Raw genomic sequence first — 18,153 nt, 5'->3', positions numbered from 1 at the left:
CCTTAGAATCATGAACTTAACTGCAATAAATAATTATAGATTTTTCTCAGTAAGAATAAACTTTCTCAATTCCCTACCATCCCCAATCCTTCTGGCCCCATTGTTATATAGATCTATGTCCGCAATTCTCAGCTCTCCTATTGGATGCTGGAGGATTACTAATTTGCTGCAGAAAATGGAGAATTGTTACTAAACCTTGGGAAATGCAAATAAAACCAGAAGCTTCTTTTTATCTCTGTAACTAGTCTTGCATTAAAAAAATGTTTGATCGCCGGGCGCGGTGGCTCAGGCCTGTAATCCCAGCACTTTGGGAGGCCGAGATGGCTGGATCACGAGGTCAGGAGATCGAGACCATCCTGGCTAACACGGTGAAACCCCGTCTCTACTAAAAAATACAAAAAACTAGCCGGGCGAGGTGGCGGGCACCCATAGTCCCAGCTACTTGTGAGGCTGAGGCAGGAGAATGGCGGGAACCCGGGAGGCAGAGCTTGCAGTGAGCTGAGATCCGGCCACTGCACTCCAGCCTGAGCGACAGAACGAGACTCCGTCTCAAAAAAAAAAAAAAGAAAATGTTTGATCTAGGGATAAATTGTTACCCATCCGATATAGTATGGGGGAAACAGAGTTGCAAACAGCTACTTGGTAGTCCCATTGAGTGAGCTTCCAAACCATAAATCTAATCCAATCACTCACTTTCTTAAAATCATTCAAAAGCTTCCTATCACCTATTAGAAAGAATTATCCAATCTGTTTGGTAGAGTATAACAAACTTTCCATGACTGGTTCCCTCTCCATTCCCAATCTCATCTGCTACTACTTGCCATTTGGATTTGGGCCTAATTCATAATGGTGAAACATAAAAAGTTTTAAAGCCATGACCATTTGGGCATTGTCGCCTTATAAGAGTGACAAAGGGAATATTTACAAATATAAAAAGTCAAAATTTTGTTCCTGATGATCCGAATGCTTCCCAGATCTCTGAAAAATATCTAATCAGTTATCAGAAAGAAAAGCCCTAGGCAAACTTCTTCTTTAGTAATTCATTTTGATAATTATATATTAAACTTCTAGAAAGTAAGATGAAAATTCAGATCTTTATCAAGTTAAGCAAATTTTTTAACACATCTCGTTGAAGTCATTTCAGAAGTCCTTGGACTAAATGCAAGCTTAACCTTGTATCCGCCACAGAATAAAACTGAGCTATATTATATGAATGCCTGATAGTAAATTTTAAATAATTTCATGATGTTTCCCATGTGTAGTCTGAACTTTCTGCATACTGACTCCTCTGTAAATGTATGTAACATTCAAAATTTCTTTTGTAACAAATCTCATCTATGAAAATAGACGAGATTAGAAAAGCACCAGATCAGTACAGCACTTGAATATGTAATTAAGAAATGATCCAGAAAAAGAGAGGTGGAAAAGAGGGAGAGAAAACGGAGAAATGGAAGGAAATAATTAACAAGAAATTATTTTAATAATTCTAAATATTTCTTGGAAATAAGAGACTTTGGTTCCTTAATTAAAAAAAAAATACAGCTTTTCATCATGAAGCTTAAAACACTGGAAACAGCAGTTTTTAAAAATTCTAAACAGGATAAAACCTAACTCTATTGTAATATACTATTCTGTACCATTATGTACTAACTCATCTAATACATGATTCTGTTAGTAGAAACTATCATGATTGCCATTGTACAGCTGAGGAACTTGAGAAAAAGAGTAAAGAACTTTCTGGATGTCACCCAGCTAGTAAGTAGTGGAGCTGGAAGTCAAACCAAGTAGTCTTCTTTTAGAGTTTATCCTATTAGCCATTACACAATACAGGAATCCTTAATTTAGGGTGAGAACCATGATAAATTCCCAATGAATTAAAGAGCTAAAGTTAGAAGAAATGTATGAAAGATTAAGAAGAAAGTAGGAGAAAACATTTTAATATTACTGCAATGAAGAAAGACTTGTTATCAAGACACAAAACCTAGAAAACACAAAGACAGATTTGACCACAAAAAATTAAATACTTTATGTAGGAAAAAAAAGAAATTAACTAAACAATGAGATGCAATTTTTTGTATTCAACTTGGAAAAATTTTTAAAAATCTAATAATATTCATATCTTTCTAATGTTAAGAAAGTACTTTTATATCCATTAGGTGGGAATGTAAATTAGTGCAATGCAGTTTGACAGTTTATATCAGAAACCTAGTGCCATATAACAGCCATTAAATTAAAAAATAATTTTTTGACAATTTGAAGAATCAGAAATTGCATGTCATATTTAATCATTGTATGTAATTTTAAGCCAAATTATATAATTTCACAAACAAGTGCAAATACCTCCCAGAGTAAAGGCCAAGAAAATAATTGTTCTAACGTCCAAACCCACTAAGTTGTATTACATTAATTATGTTCAGTTTTTGTTACCAATTATACCTCAATGAAGCTAGAAGAAGAAAAAATCCCTAGAAAAAGATGTCATGAATTAATGTCTCCTGATTCATTTTGATTTTTATCTTGTTATAGACTGACTTTATCCCCCCAAAAATACATAGGTTGACTCCCCAAACCCACATATGACTGTATTTAAAGATATTTAAAGAGATAAGTAAGGTAAAATGAGGTCATATGGGTAGAACCTCATCTGATACAACTGGTGTTCTTATAAGAAAAGGAAACTAGGACACCGACATGCTCACACACAGAGGAAAGGCCATGTGAGGACACAAGATGGCCATCTGCAAACCAAGGAAAGAGGCCTCAGAAGAAAGCAACTCTGCCAACACCTTGATCTTGGACTTTCTGCCTATAAAACTTCAAGAAAACAATTGTGGCTGAAGCTACACAATCTGTGGTGTTTTATTATGGCAGCCCCAGCAGACTAAGACATAGCTTTACTTGTTTGAATTGAATTGTTTTTTGTTCTTGAGCAACACACTTCATGATTTTGAAGGTACGTGAACCAAGTCTTAATGCATTGACTTGTGAAAATTGATATTACTTCTTCTCTGAAGCTGTGCTGTATCCTAAAGTGACCGATGTGTTTAAAGGGCTTCTATAAGGAAAAGTAGAACATGTTAAGGGCAATGCTTTGGCTTCTGTTTCCAGGAAACCTAGGTCTGACTTCTTCTGCACTATCCAGCTTGGCAAGTTGTTAAATACCTCTGGGCTTCCATTTTTTTTTTCCACATGTAAAGCGAAGATATGTGTATGAGTAAAGGTTTTCCAGAGAAATACAACCAGTAGGATACATATAGATGTATAAGAGGAGATCTATCATGGGAATTGGCTCGCCTTATTTGGAGGCCAAGAAGTTCCATGATCTGCCATCTGCAAGCTGGAGACCTGAAGTAGTGTGATGCAGTCCAAGTCTGAAGGCCTGAGAACCAGGAAAGCCAATGGTGTGAATCCCATAGTCTAAAGGCCCAGAGCTCTGATGTCTGAGGGCAGAAGAAGATGGATGTTTCAGCTCAGTGAGAAATGTGCCATTCCTCCTTTTTCTGTTCTATCCAAATGGACTGGATGATGCCCACCCATATTGGTGAGGGCAGATTTTCTTTACTTAGTCTACTGATTCAGGTGCTAACCTCCCCTCAAATACCTACACAGACACACTCAGAAATAATGTTTCACCAGCTATCTGGGCATTCTTTAACCACTTCCTGTTGACACATAAAAGCCATCATAATATGCAATCTCACTGTACAGAGTTGATACGAGGATTTTTAAAAATATGATTTCTAAGGTACTTTGTACTGGATCTACATGAAATATATGCTCAGCGAACAGTGGTTATTATATTATGGCTTTTCTACATCACTGTCTTTATGGATTAAAACCATTGATCTTCATTCCCCATTTCTCAAATGTGCTGAACATGAGCCTGAACACCCCTAACAAATCTATTTAAGGTCACGAAGCTGAGACCCTGAGATCTCCAGAGGAATTTCAGAAGCACTCTAGGAGAGCACAATGATCAAGTCATAACCATAATAGTCTGGTTTTACTTATAATTAAAACAAATTGAATAAAATTCAGATACAGTTTATAGAAAAGATGTTGGCAATAAGTCCTAGTATTTCTAAGCATAATTAATGTATGGTATGTTGATTTTGTATCCTGCAACTTTAGTAAATTTGTGTATCACCTCTAAGAGTTTTTTGGTGGAGTCTTTAGATTTTTCTAAATATAAGATCATAACACCTTCAAACTAGGATAATTTGACTTCTTTTACAACTTGGATGCCCTTTCTTTCTTTTGCATAACTGCTCTGACTAGGACTTCTAGTACTATGTTGAATAAAAGTGGTAAAAGTGGGCATTCTTGTTTTGTTCCAGTTCTTAGTGGAAAGGCTTTCAATTTTTCCCCATTCCGTATGATATTAGCTGTGGGTTTGTCAAAAATAGCCCTTATTCGGTTGAGAGATGTTCCCTTTATACCCAATTCATTGAGGGTTTTTATAATGAAGGGATGTGGAATTTTATCAAGTGCTTCTATAGCATCTATTAAAATGATCATGTAGTTTTAGTTTTAGTCCTTGATTTTGTTGATGTAATGTATCATGTTTACTGATTGTTAAACCATCCTTGCATCCTGAGGAGGAATCCCACTTGATTAAGGTGAATGATCTCTTTAATGTGTTGTTTAGTTCTATTTGCTACCATTTTGTTGAGAATTTTGAATCTATGTTCATCAGAGATATTGGCCTGTAGTTTTCTTTTTTTCTATCTTTGTCTAGTTTTAGTATCAGAGTCATACTTGCCTCATAGAGTAGGTTTGGAAGTATTATCTCCTCTTCAATTTTTTTAAATAGTTTGAGTAAAACTGGTATTAGTTCTTTACATATTAGGCAAAAGTTAGCAGTGATTCCACTAGGTCCTAGGCTTTTCTTTGGTGGAAGACTTTTATTACTCCTACAATCTCATTATTCATATGGCCTGTCAGCAGTTTTTCTATACATTAACAGCAAAGAATCTGAAAAAAAAAAAAAAAGACAGCAATTTCATTCACAATGGCTATGAAATATAAAGAAAACAATTTCATTTACAACAGCTATTAATACAAATATAATACAAATAGAATAAATTTAATCAAAGAAGTCAAACATCTTTACAACAAGGAACACTACAAAATACTGATGAAAGAAATTGAAGAGTACAAAAAAAATGGAAAGATATTCCATGTTCATGGATTGGAAGAATAAATATTGTTAAAATGTCCATACTACCCAAAGCAATCTACAGATTTGAAACAATCCCTATCAAAATACCAATAACATTCTTCACAGAAGTAGAAAAGACAATTCTAAAATTCACATGGTACCACAAAAGACCCCAAATAACTAAAGATATCCTGAGAAAAAGAACAAAGCTTGGAGACATCACACTATCCAATTTCAAATTAAACTACAGTGATGTAGTAACCAAAACAGCATGGCACTGGCAAAAACAGAAACACAGAACAATGGAAAGAGCTGAGAACCCAGACATAAATACACGCGCTTAACAGCCAACTCGTTTTTAACAAAGATGACAGCATGCCTCAAAGAAAGGACAGTCTGCTTAATAAGTGGTGCCAAGAAAATGGTTATTTATACACAGAATTAAACTACATTCCCATCTTTCACCACATATAAAACTCAAAGTGGAGTAAAGATTTAAATGTAATACCTGAAACTTGAGACGATTGAAAGAAAATATTGGGGAAATGCTACAGGACATTTAGTCTGGACAAAGATTTTGGGGAGTAAGACCACAAAAGTACAGGAAACAAAAGCAAAGTAGACACATGGTATTATATCATGCTAAAAAGCTTCTGCACAGCAAAGGGAAAAAAAGCTAACAAATCGATGAGACGACGTAAAGAATGGGAGAAGATATTCCTAAACGATTGATTTGAGTAAGAATTAATAACCAGAATATATAAATAATTTAAATATATATATGTGTGTGTGTGTATATATATATATATATATATATATATATATACAAGCTCAACATAACAAATCATTAGAGAAATGCAGATCACAACTACAATGGGATATCATCTCACCCCACTTAGACTGTTATTATCAAAAAGACAAAAAAATAACAAATGCCGTCAAGGATGTGGAAAAGGGGAACGCTCACATAGTGTTGGTGGGAATGTTAAGTGGTACAGCTATTATGGAAAATAAAATGGAGATTTCTCAAACCAAAAGTAAAACTGTCATATGATCCAGCAATCCCATTCTAGGTACATATCCAAGAGAAAGGAAATTAGTATGTCAAAGAGATATTTGCATTACCATGTTTATTGCAGCACCATTTACAATAGCCAAGATATAGAATCAACCTATGTCCATAAACAGATGAATGGATAAAGAAAATGTGGTACATATATATGATGGAATGCTATTCAGCCATAAGAAAGAATGAGATCCTGTCATTTCCAGTGACATGGATGGAACTAGGGTCATTATGTTAAGTGAAATAAGCCAGGCACAAAAAGACAACTATTACACGTTCTCACTCATGTGAGAGCTGAAAAAGTGGATCTCATGGAGATAGAGAGTAGAATGGTGGTTTCTAGAGGTTGGGAAGGGAAAGGGGAAGGAGGAGATGAAGTGAAGTTAGTTAATGGAAGCAAAAATACAGTTAGAAGGAATAAGTTTCAATATTCCATAATATAGTAGATATTATAGTTAACAATATTTTATTGTATTTTTCAAAATAGCTGGAAGATAACTCCAATATGTCCAACACACAAAAAGAGATAAATGTTTGAGATGATGAATATCCCAATTACCCTGACTTGATCATTACACATTCTATACATGTTTCAGAACATCATGTGTTCTCTCAAAATATATGCAACTGTAATATATTAATAAAAATATACAAATATACATTTAAATAATAAGTTTATTATAAGATATTGTAGAAAGCCCTGGGTTGCTTCTACTTCCGGTCTGGTTTTCACATTTACTTAACTGCCCAATTATTAGATACTCTATATATCAGTCAATTTTCACAATGCTATAAAGACATACCCAAGACTGGGTAAGTTATAGAGAGAAGAGATTTAATTGACTCAGTTTTCCATGGCTGTGGAGGCCTCAGGAAAGTTACAATCATGGCGGAAGGGGAAGAGTCACGTCTTCCATGACTACAGGCAAGAGAGAGCAAATGAACAAAACAGGAACTTGCCAAACGCTTATAAAACCATTAGATCTCATGAGAACTCACTCACTATCACAAGAACGGCATAGGGGAAACGAACCCCACAATCCAGTCACCTCCCATCAAGTCTCTCCCTCAACACCTGGGGATTACAATTCAAGATGAGATTTGGGTGAGGACATAAAGCCTAACCATATCACCATAAGAAGCTTCTGGCCCCCAATTCATTGCAGTCAGAGCCCGTGAAATAAATGGGCTCTCTTCTGTATGCAAGTCCTTCCTTCCATTCTGTCCTCCACCCTCCATCCATGCTTACATCTGCAGCCTGCCCGCTCCTTTTTCCTCTAATGACTAGAAGCTACTTGTTAAAGGATGACAGGGTCTCCTCTGTGTCTATCTAGGCCCAACTGTTAATGCTTTGAGTCTGGGCTGCTTGTGTCCTCATCAGATGACTTTGTTACTTATTTAACACATTGTTTGTTGTTTTGTTTTGTTGTTTATAGGGACAATATCCTTCTATCTACCCCAGATTCTAACAAAGTAATAAAACACATACGTTCAAACTGTTAAATAGCTTTACCAGGCTTACTGTCTTTTACTAATTAATACTGCAAATTTTATGCTTTGGGATCTTTCTGACTTTCTACAAAAACAATTTCCTTCATAGTGTATATCAAGAATAAAATCGGTGTTATTAAGATAAAAATTCAGAGGTTAGCCAAAAGGGAACCCTTGTTGGTAACTGTGTGTCAGCAACAACGCATTTCTTAATTCCTCAGGAAGGAGAAGATACTCACTATGTGCTGTCAGTCTCGATTTTTTCTTCCATTCATAATGTGAATCTTTGGTTTTGCATTTCAATTTGATTGTTGTTTTCTTTTTTTTCTTTTTTTTTTTTTTTGAGACAGAGTCTTGCTCTGTCGCCCAGGCTGGAGTGCAGTGGCCGGATCTTGGCTCACTGCAAGCTCCGCCTCCCGGGTTTACGCCATTCTCCTGCCTCAGCCTCCCGAGTAGCTGGGACTACAGGCGCCCGCCACCTCGCCCGGCTAGTTTTTTTTTTTTTTGTATTTTTTAGTAGAGACGGGGTTTCACTGTGTTAGCCAGGATGATCTTGATCTCCTGACCTCGTGATCCGCCCGTCTCGGCCTCCCAAAGTGCTGGGATTACAGGCTTGAGCCACCGCGCCCGGCCGATTGTTGTTTTCTACTGAATTTGTGCTCCTTCTAGTTCATTACTAGTTTGGATTTTTATGATACAGCAGAGAAACTTCTTTTTAAGACTAGAGTGGTTTTGTTTTTATTGTGTGATAGTCATGAGTTCCTGGAATTAGAGAGAGGGTCATATAATTTTGGCAGAATAAAGCGAATTTTTTAAATGGTCTCTGTAGCCAATATATTTTCTTATTTATGGAATGGGACTACATTTCCAGGGCATGTATACATACCCTAGTGAGAAATTGGTGGGTAGTGGTGGTACGAGTGTCATTTCAGAGTATACTTGAACTACGAGATAAATGTGATATTTTTTCCCCCAGATTGTCAACATTACCTAGATATATGGGTAGAAAATAGTATTTTCTATTAAAACAAACATGAATACACAATAGATTAGTAAAGGTAAGAGGACTTTTAAAATAAGCCAATAACCATTAACAATTTTATTGCTTTTAAATTGTAGCATCCCTCAGATTCCAAAGGTACATATTGGCCTTATTTGTCTTTAGTGGGTGATCTGGAGGAAAAGTTTAGGAAACATTTAACTAGAGTCCTTGTATAGTGTGATGAGCAAGTCTGTTGCATCAGGTTTTTAATTTAAGCCACAAAGTTGATTTTTATTTTGTTTTGCTTCCATCAACACTGCCTAGGGGCATAATTCAAATGAACATAGAAAATGCTTAATTATTTCTCTCTTTTATTCTCATACTCGTTGTTGCCAAAATCAGACAGCATTTACAAAACCTTCACATATAGAGTACTGACTGAGGTATGCTATTTTTGTAATATGTATTAAATAGCATCATTTGTGAATTATCTGTAAAGAAATGGTTGCAGTAAGAAAAATATTTCTAATTAGACTAGAAATTCTTCACAGAAGAGGTGAAGAAAGCGATGCTGACCTTGAGGGGGAAAATATTCTAAGTATGTCATAGTGAATGTCTTAGTCTTTTTTGTGTTGCTATAACAGAATGCCACAGACTAGGTAATTAATAAGAAAAGAAATGTATTTATTACAGTTCTGGAGACCGGGAAGTCCAATACTGAGGGGCCCACCTCTAGTGAGGTCCTTCTTCTTGCATCATCCTATGGTGGAAGGCTGTGAGGGGCAAGACAGGATTGAAACAGCAAGAAGGAGCAGAATTCACTTTTATAGCAAAGCCACTTCTGTGATAACCCACTTCTGTGGCAATGAAATTAATATATTCATGAAGATAGAGCCCTCATGACCTAATTACCTCTTATTAGTCCCCACTGCCCAACACTGTTGCATTGAAAATTAAGCTCTCAACACATGAACTTTGGAGGACAAATTTGAACCATACTAGTGAGGGACAGCATATTGAGATGGTGGAGAAAGCATAGGTGTTCAGCAAAAAAAAAAAAAAAAAAAAGTGCGAGAATATCACCCCTTTAGTGCAGGAAAAAAAATTAACATTTATTGCATATCTATCATACTAGGTGTCTCCTATATGTTGTTTCATTTAAATCCTGAAAATACCTTGAGAAACTATATTTTCCCCATGCAGAAAAAATGAGGCTCCAAGGCATGGAAGAACTCAAGTCTGTCTGTTTCAAAAGCCCATGGCAGTGGGGGAGTTTGCACACTGTGCAGGGGAAGTTATTTGTGATTATTGAAGTGATGTGTACAGTTTTATAACTTGCTCTTCTAAGCCCCGTTGGCTGTCTTCTGTGACCCTACATAGCACTGGCTGTATGGATTCTCGATTTGATGTTTATTGTCTGTCTTTGACCATCGTTCAGAACAGCATGTGTACTCTAGAAGTCATGCTTCCATACTTTGTCTTTCCTGTGGAGCCTTGAATTATTTTAATAGAGGAGTGTTAATATTAATTGCATGATTGACTTTTTACATCTAAGATTCTAGGATTTAAAAAACCGTGTTAATAGGCAAAGTCTATTTTGAATTTTCAACTTAAGCTTCAGTTCTCAGCCCACAAGTAGTGTGAATTAAAGATGCTTCAGCATTTGTTCTCTTTCAGATATGTCTAAAATTTAAAAAAATATAACAGGATAAAACCAAGGCCAGGAGCATGATCTTAATATTAGACTTTCTAGCTGTCTTATGCTGATAAATGCCAGTATCTCCAATTACAGAAACTATGAATTATCATGTAGAGTCAATGGTAAGATGAGAAAAAAATCATCCAAACTTTTAAGTGCTTTTTCCCATATCAGCTTAGTGTATCAGAACTTTGTCATTTCATCATGCCAAAATGCCACCTCCTTAGGGAGCCTTTGCTGACCTCCCTAGTTGCCAATCCTGCTTGGAGTCTACCATGACATGGTGGCAGCACTTAGCATGGATTAACTCATTGATTTAATACTCAAAAGGATTATAGAAGCTAAGTGCCACTATATCATCCAGAATTTTTAGACAAGGAAACTGAGAAACCAAGAGATGAAGTAATTCCATTAAGATGGGTTACAGGCTAGGAAGTAGCAGAGGCAACATATATACCTGGTATTCTAGCTCCAGAGATCCTACCTCTAACCTCTAACCACTCCCTTAAAACCTCCCCAGCCCCTCCTCTAGAGTCCCCCCCTGCTCCTCCCCCTTTCCTAATCCCTTCACTAGCTGCTCCCCTAACTCATCGCCTAGTTCCTCCCCTAACTCCTCCTGCAGCCCCTCCCCTAGTTCCTTTCATGACTGCTTCTTTCCCTAGCCCCTCCATTAGCTCCTCTTTCCCTAGCCCCTACCTTAGCTCCTTCCCTAGTCCCTCTAACTCCTCCCTAAGCCTCACCCCTAGATTCTCCCCTAACTCCTCCCCTAGCCCCACTCCTAGTCTCTCCCTAGCTCCACTCCTAGTCTTTCCCTAACTCCTCCTCTAGCTCCTCCCCATCCCCTCCCGTATCCCTCCCCTAACCCCTCCTCTAGTCTCTCCCTAGTTCTTCCAGTCTCTCCCTAAGTCCTCCCCTAGCTTCTCCCCGAGTCTCATCTCCTTAGCTCCTCCCCTAGTCTCTCGCTACCTCTTCTAACCCCTCCCCTAGTCTCTCCCTAGCCCCTCCCATAACTCCTCCTTTAGCCCCTCCCCTAGTCCATCCCATAACTCCTGCCCAGTCTCTCCCTAGCCCCTTCCCCTCGTCCCACCCCTAACTCCTCTCCTAGCTTCTTCCCTAATCACTACCTTAACCCATCCTTGAACCCTCTGACTCCTCCCCTCCCCTGCCCTGCTTCATTTTTCCTTCGCTATATCATCAGGGTCTTGCTGAAATTAAAAAACTTGATGAGGAGGCTGCTTAAAGAGCTGGGGGAACCGATGAGAAAATGCGGGCATGCGCAACAGCAGGAAGCATCACTACCCTCAGGCCTGCAAGCCAGGCGAGGAGTGCAGGGCAGGATCCTAGGAAAAAGGGAAGGGAGGGACTAGTAGAACCTCCAGGCGCTGTGGGGCAGAAAGCTCTGGAAACTCAGAGGACTGGCTCCGGCAGAGCCAGGGGTGTGGGGCAGGAGGTGCGAGGGAAAAGCCCCTCTTTTTGATCCACTCTTGGTGAGCCTGGTGCGCTTTCCTTGATGTGGGCAGCAACAGAATCCAAGACATCGTGAATCTAAAATAACTTTTTTTTTAATGCAAGATTTTTCTCCCAGTATTTTGCCGTTTAAGTGTTTCTACCACTAAGTGGTTAAGTGGTTCCGTTTTAATTAGCCTTTTACTACCCAGTTCATGTGCGTTTCCTCCCTGCATACCAAGCTTCCCACACTGAGAGAGTATTTTCCACGTCGCCAAACACACCTGGCAATAAAACAGGCTTAAAGCGAGTGACATTGCCAAGGACAGAGCCACCTGAGGAGCCTGACACAGAGATGGTCGGTGCTCAGCGTTAACAGATTGTCTTCTCTGTGTTCCTCGTCCAAGCGATCGGATAACACACAAATCAGACTCAGCACAGCCCCTTCTTTGGGTAAAACAAACTCTGAAAGAGCGTGACTTACTACATCTATTTTTCTTCTCCCGCTAAGCTCATCCATTAGATAGAAATCATTCTCAAGTATGAAGAATAATTGCTGGCTTAAAAAGGATGAGGGGGAAAAAAACAAATAAACAAAGATGAGGAAACTACTGGAAAGTTCATCGGAAGCCTTAGTTAGCATGCATGCTTTTCTCTGTACTTTGTTAGCATTCTGAAAAGTTTTCAGTAATCACTTCTGTTTTTGGTTTGCGATAGACTACTTCTCATGGCAGGGGTGCAGCTGAACAACCAAAAGCATAGATAGAATTTTCTTTAAATGCATTTTGTATGGAATTTAACTTTTAGGTCATTTTGGTAACCATCGAGCTTAATTGTTTGGGTTAACCATATCATGAAGTGATTTCAGTGATGGTGACACACACCCGCTAGGATAAGTCAGAATCTCTACCTCTATCATTGTAAAAGCTTTTTTCCTGATAATTGATGGTTACTGGTTAGGGTAAAGCACAGCTTGCCCGTTCCCAGAGATTTTAAGAAAGTGTGTAATTTTCTTGTGTATGCTGAAATTGAGCATAAAGGAAAAGAAAGCAGCTTCTAGGCTCTCCATCAAAAACAGCTTTTTCTGGAGAAAAGCTTTTCTGCTTTTATTTCAAAAGCTGAAGAACAGTAGAAGGTTGAGATTCCCTAGAAAATCTACCTAGCTCTCTGGCATCCAGAATTTTTGGCAAAGTACATTTGGAGGAAATATTGAGCTCTGAATACATTTTAACTCATCAAGAATCAAGGCAACTAAATTGCTCAATTTTTACCAATTTATTTTGAGCTCAATATTGAGGATATGAAAGCTGCTGCCTTGTTTATTCTTAAAAACAGAGTGACAGATTGATAGATAGACATCTGATAGATGATAGATGATTGATATAGATGATAGATGATGATAGATGATAGGTAGGTAGGTAGGTAGGTAGGTAGATAGATAGTCTATCTTTTGTGCTTCTGAATGTGTTTCTCAGTAGAGCTCTCCTTTCTTTCTCTCTAGGTCATGGGTTTGGTTCGTCAAAGATGTCTCGTGCACAGACATTTCCCAGCTACGCCCCAGAACAGAGTGAAGAGGCCCAGCAGCCGTTGTCGCGGTCCAGCAGCTATGGCTTCAGCTACAGCTCCAGCCTCATCCAATGACACACAGAGAGCCGCTGCTGACTAGAGAGACAGTCTGTCCTGGACCTGTCTGTGGGGTCATTGCACCCTCTGCCTCCTGGAAGACCAATTGCAGTACAAATTGAAATGGGTCTGCTCTAGCCCCAGTTCCATTGGAAGGTTAAAAACTGGAGTTCTGCTTCCTTGATTCAGTGGCTAAGTCCTTTATTTATTGAATTTCTTTGGGGGAATCTATGTTTTACATGAATAGAATCCAAATCATATGAACAGTTATTTAAATAAACAAAACTCTTTGGGTCTGACAGTAGCAGAAGCCTCAGCACTGGGAAGAGTTGCCCACGTTGGGGTATGCCTGGGTGGCGGGCACCTCTCATCTCACAGCGCAGTCCTCCCATCTCAGCACAGGGTCTGTCCTTAGACATAGTGGTGACCCTCCACAAGCTCTGTGGCTTTTAAAGTTTTGACAGGGACAAATACAGTAAGCTCTACAAATGACATCATAGCTGCATATAAATAAACCCAGTGACAATTAAAGGAACATGAAATTCAGAACACACTATTAAGCAGGGCCCTGTAGCTCTACTCGTGTGTGTGTGCGTGTGTGTGTGTGTAGACAAATATGGATATTGCTATATCCATCTATATATAACAAGTATATATCAAACATGTGCTGAGGGTGACAGGATATGCTCACTTAAATTGTTGAAAACCATAATTTGGTGCATTAAAATTAAGATTGTTATGTTGAATAGCTATTTTAAAAATAGTGCTGTAAAAAAAAAAAAAAGGCTTCTTATTAGCAAAAGTATATGTAATCCAGTCTGTTCCCATGACAAGTGTAAGCAAAAATGTGAGAAGGGGAACATTCGGAAGCAAAAGAACCAGTCTAGCTGTCCTACACGTCATGTCATACACTGTCTTTCTGGTGAGTGTTTCCTTGTTGACAATGTTACTCCCTTTGGCCATCCACCTGAGCTACGTGAGGAGGTTTCCGTGTGAATACTGATCAGCTTCCATTTAACCTTGAGAGAAAAGAGAGGTTCTAAATGAAAAACTCTTTAGGAAAGAAATAACACACCTAAAAAGAACTCAGCTATTTTGCAATAAAGAGAAGAACAAAATGGGCACAGGATTGTGAATACCAATATTTAAAATGTCATAGATGCTGTTCTCAGAAAACCACTGGGGGCTTATTATTTACTGTGTAACCAGAACTTGCAGGGCTTGATTTTTTCTTTTACTGGACACAGGTTGTCTGAGATTATAAGAAATGGATCAAATATAATTTTCATCATCCCTGACACTGATTACAGACCTACAGTGTTTAAAGAGAGGTAGTGATTTCCACGGAAACTGAAAGAGTTTGGCTAATTCAGGTCAACAAAGATATATTTGCCCTTAATTTTGGAGTTAAGTAAAAATAAAAATTATCCTGCCTGAATCATCTGATGCTTTGTGCCTAAGATGGTTATCTCTCAAATACTCTAGGGCGGGTTTAAAGAACAGTGAACTCGGGTCACGCAAGATGAAAACCCAGCTTTTTTTTTTTTTTTTCTTAATAGGAAAAATTTTTTAACTATCCAAATTAGTCTGTTGAAAGGGTGCCTTTTTTGCTAATCTCTGAGTGGTCTTTTCATCCCTATCCATAGCTTGACTGCAGACTGACAATTCATTTCAGTGAATTACTACCAAATAAAAGTGGTTCTGGATCCCTCCTAGATAAATGTGCACTTACGGCAACTACCTACGCTCTCCAAATCACTCCACTAGGTATGAAAACCCCATCAAGATACTAATCATAAGAGTTAATGTGGCTGCAAAAAATAATTATCCTAAGCTTTCAGGGATAAAAAGAAAATTACCCAAGTTCTCTGCACTGTGAATTTTGCTGACACAGCAGAGGAGCAGATGACTGGTTCCTACAACTGTACAGCCTTCCTTGAAATCATAGCTTTTGGGGTTAAACACTTGTGAATTTCTTTTGCACATGGCATTTGCTTTTGAAATGTCTTTAGTCAAATACACCAGAGCAACTCCCAGCTGAGACCATTTGAGCACAGTTCCTAGTGGGGCCACATTCAGAGCGAGCCTCTCGCCTGCTCACTCAGTTGAGCTGTTGCTTAGACACCACAAGTTTCTACACGGGACTTATGGGGAACGGCCCTCAGGGGTCCTGGTTCACATCTCAGCTTTATTCATGTGCTGGAAGCACAAACAGCGAGTCCAGGGAGGGATTCTGCTAATTAGAAGAGTCTGCTCTTGCATCTGTTTCTTAGGAGACAAATACCTGCATGTAATTGCTTTCAAGAACTCCATTTGATTCTGATCATTACCAATGACTATAACTGAAGGAGCACCAAAGATCAGGCATAACCTTGGTCCAGTTCATTCTGAAAATGATGTCGTAAAAAGAGAGGGTGTGAGAGAAATCTGCTTCCCAAGTTTTTAACCAGATCTCATCACAATGAGAATAATGCTGTAATCTATCTCATGGTGGAGCTTAATTCTAGCATACTCCTCCAAGTACACTCACACTTGTAGCTGAGTCAAGACTGCTACATGAACAGATAGGAGAACTTACATTACCCTAATATACTGGACATGAAGCAGTGTTCATTGTAATAAAAATGACAAACAGATAAATCTTCTACCAAAACCAAAGATGGAAAGTCACTGTATCAGTCTCCTGGAACTTCATAAAATCAGTTTCACCGGAGCAACCAGAAGGGTCATGGATACGTACACCACTCGCTTGAGCTCGTAGGTTTTTGACTGGGGATGCCTCTACACTTTGTAAGTCATTTCTCCCTTCAAAAGTTGTATGATATCTGTTAATATGTGTCCTTTTCAATGTGAGGGAGGAATTACTATGAACCAAAGATACCTTTTGGCTCCTTCTGAAAGTGACTCAGTTTGAATTCCATTCAGATTTGTACAGATAAATAGATGGTCGCCATTTCTGCAGCAGGTTGGAAGAGACCAATGATAAAGGAACCCAGTGTAAGGAACAGCAGTTCTGAAAACAGACAAAGCCTAGAGGAGGTATCCATTTCACTGAAAGATTACATGAGGGGACTTATTTTTTATTTCCCAATTTTTTCTTCTGATAATATTTAATTACACATGATTGACACATGACATTACACTGAAAATACAGGAAAGTACAAAACAACTTTGATCCAATAGTTTCCCATTCTGGGGGGTGGGGGCAGAGGTAGAAAAGCAAACACATTTCACTTACGTATTGAACAAACAATAAGCACTCAGAACTATTTATGCAGGTTGCAAATATGTATGAATCAATAGGTTCTGGCCACTGCCACAATTTGAAATCAATAAAATAAGAAATATATATTTATGGTTGAGGGAAGATGCTGTTTGATAGAGCATGTGAAATCGATGGAAACATGTTTATAAAACATAAACCTCACCTTTTTCACCAAATAGAAACTAGAGAACTAGTCCTAGTATCTTGCACAATTCTTCTGTGTTCATTGGGAAATTAGGTTTGAAAATCTTTCATCACCTATAAAATGGTGAACCTCTTATACCGTCTATTCAGTATAGAAACAGTGGACTGGTAAATAACTTGACATTGTTAGTAGTAGTTTCTACAGATCCAGTTTATTGCATGTCCTATCTTTATTGTAGATATTAAAAACACATCATAAAAATTGATGTGTGCCCCTCCTTGTTTGGCCAGTATCTCAGAAAACTTTGTAAAAAAAAGCATGGGGACCTTATTCCCTAGGTTATTTGAGCCATTTACTAAAATTGGCCATTAGTGATACAGTGAAAACAAGCTAAGGAAATGATATTCTCCTAAAAAATTATATTCCAGTTTTGAGTATTATAACAGCACAATAAGTGGGCAGTATACACCTAACGGAACTGAGATGTAGGGCTTTAACAATTCATGTTTTATTTTAAAATATTATATTGAAGACTGTACAAAGTGAAAATTATACATGTTTCTCCAATCCTGTGCTCATGTCTGTAAATACCTTGCAATTTCAAATATTTCAAATTACTTCATCAGTCATTAACTATATGATCTCCCAAACACAGCGTTCTCAAAATCGATAAAAATTTGCCACTGGATATGCATTAATAGCTGTAACAGTGGGTGACATGCCACACAAATTCAGCTTATGAAATTTATGGAGTGTGTGTTTGTAGACTATGAAATTTATGAAGTGCAGTTTCCCATGGAGAGAATAGAGAGGGAGGATGGCAACTAGTCATGAAGGCAACAATTCAGGTTAAATGCTAAAGAATACAATTAAATGTCCAGAGTAACACTTGGTCTCTACCTTTCTAACATTCTAACCCAAGGCCGGTGTCACGGACTTGGCCTTCTTCCCTGTTGCCTCATACTAAGTACGCAACTTACAGAGGACATCTGTTGCTTTATGTCTTAATGTCACTAGAGGAAGACACGACATTCCCAACAAAGATGCATCTTTCGGCTTAGTGCAAAACGTTTAACAAGAAAGAATGTGTAACCAAGTCCCCACAGTCAAATGTGTCTTCAGGAACATGAGAATCACTTTTATATAGCCAACCTCATTTGAATTTTATCATGAACATAAATTGTCAGTGAGACTGGTGGGCAGGGCTGGATCTGTGAGACGAGATCAACACTCTCTATAAACATATCTTATGTGTTGTGCATTCTCTATAAACAT

The 18,153-nt window shown here is 38.2% G+C and overlaps 1 protein-coding gene across 1 annotated transcript in view; it reads left to right on the top strand.

The window, feature by feature from the left end:
- Positions 1-18,153, top strand: part of DOK6 (docking protein 6) — a 435,381-nt gene extending 417,228 nt beyond the window's left edge. The window contains 1 exon segment of the mRNA NM_001266038.1: positions 13,347-18,153. Within this exon segment, the coding sequence (NP_001252967.1) occupies positions 13,347-13,486 (140 nt within the window). The 3' untranslated portion in view covers positions 13,487-18,153.

The sequence above is a fragment of the Macaca mulatta genome, chromosome 18 (assembly GCF_049350105.2).
Source record: "Macaca mulatta isolate MMU2019108-1 chromosome 18, T2T-MMU8v2.0, whole genome shotgun sequence".
Taxonomy (NCBI): Eukaryota; Metazoa; Chordata; class Mammalia; order Primates; family Cercopithecidae; genus Macaca; species Macaca mulatta.
This window is presented reverse-complemented; position numbering and strand designations above follow the sequence as displayed.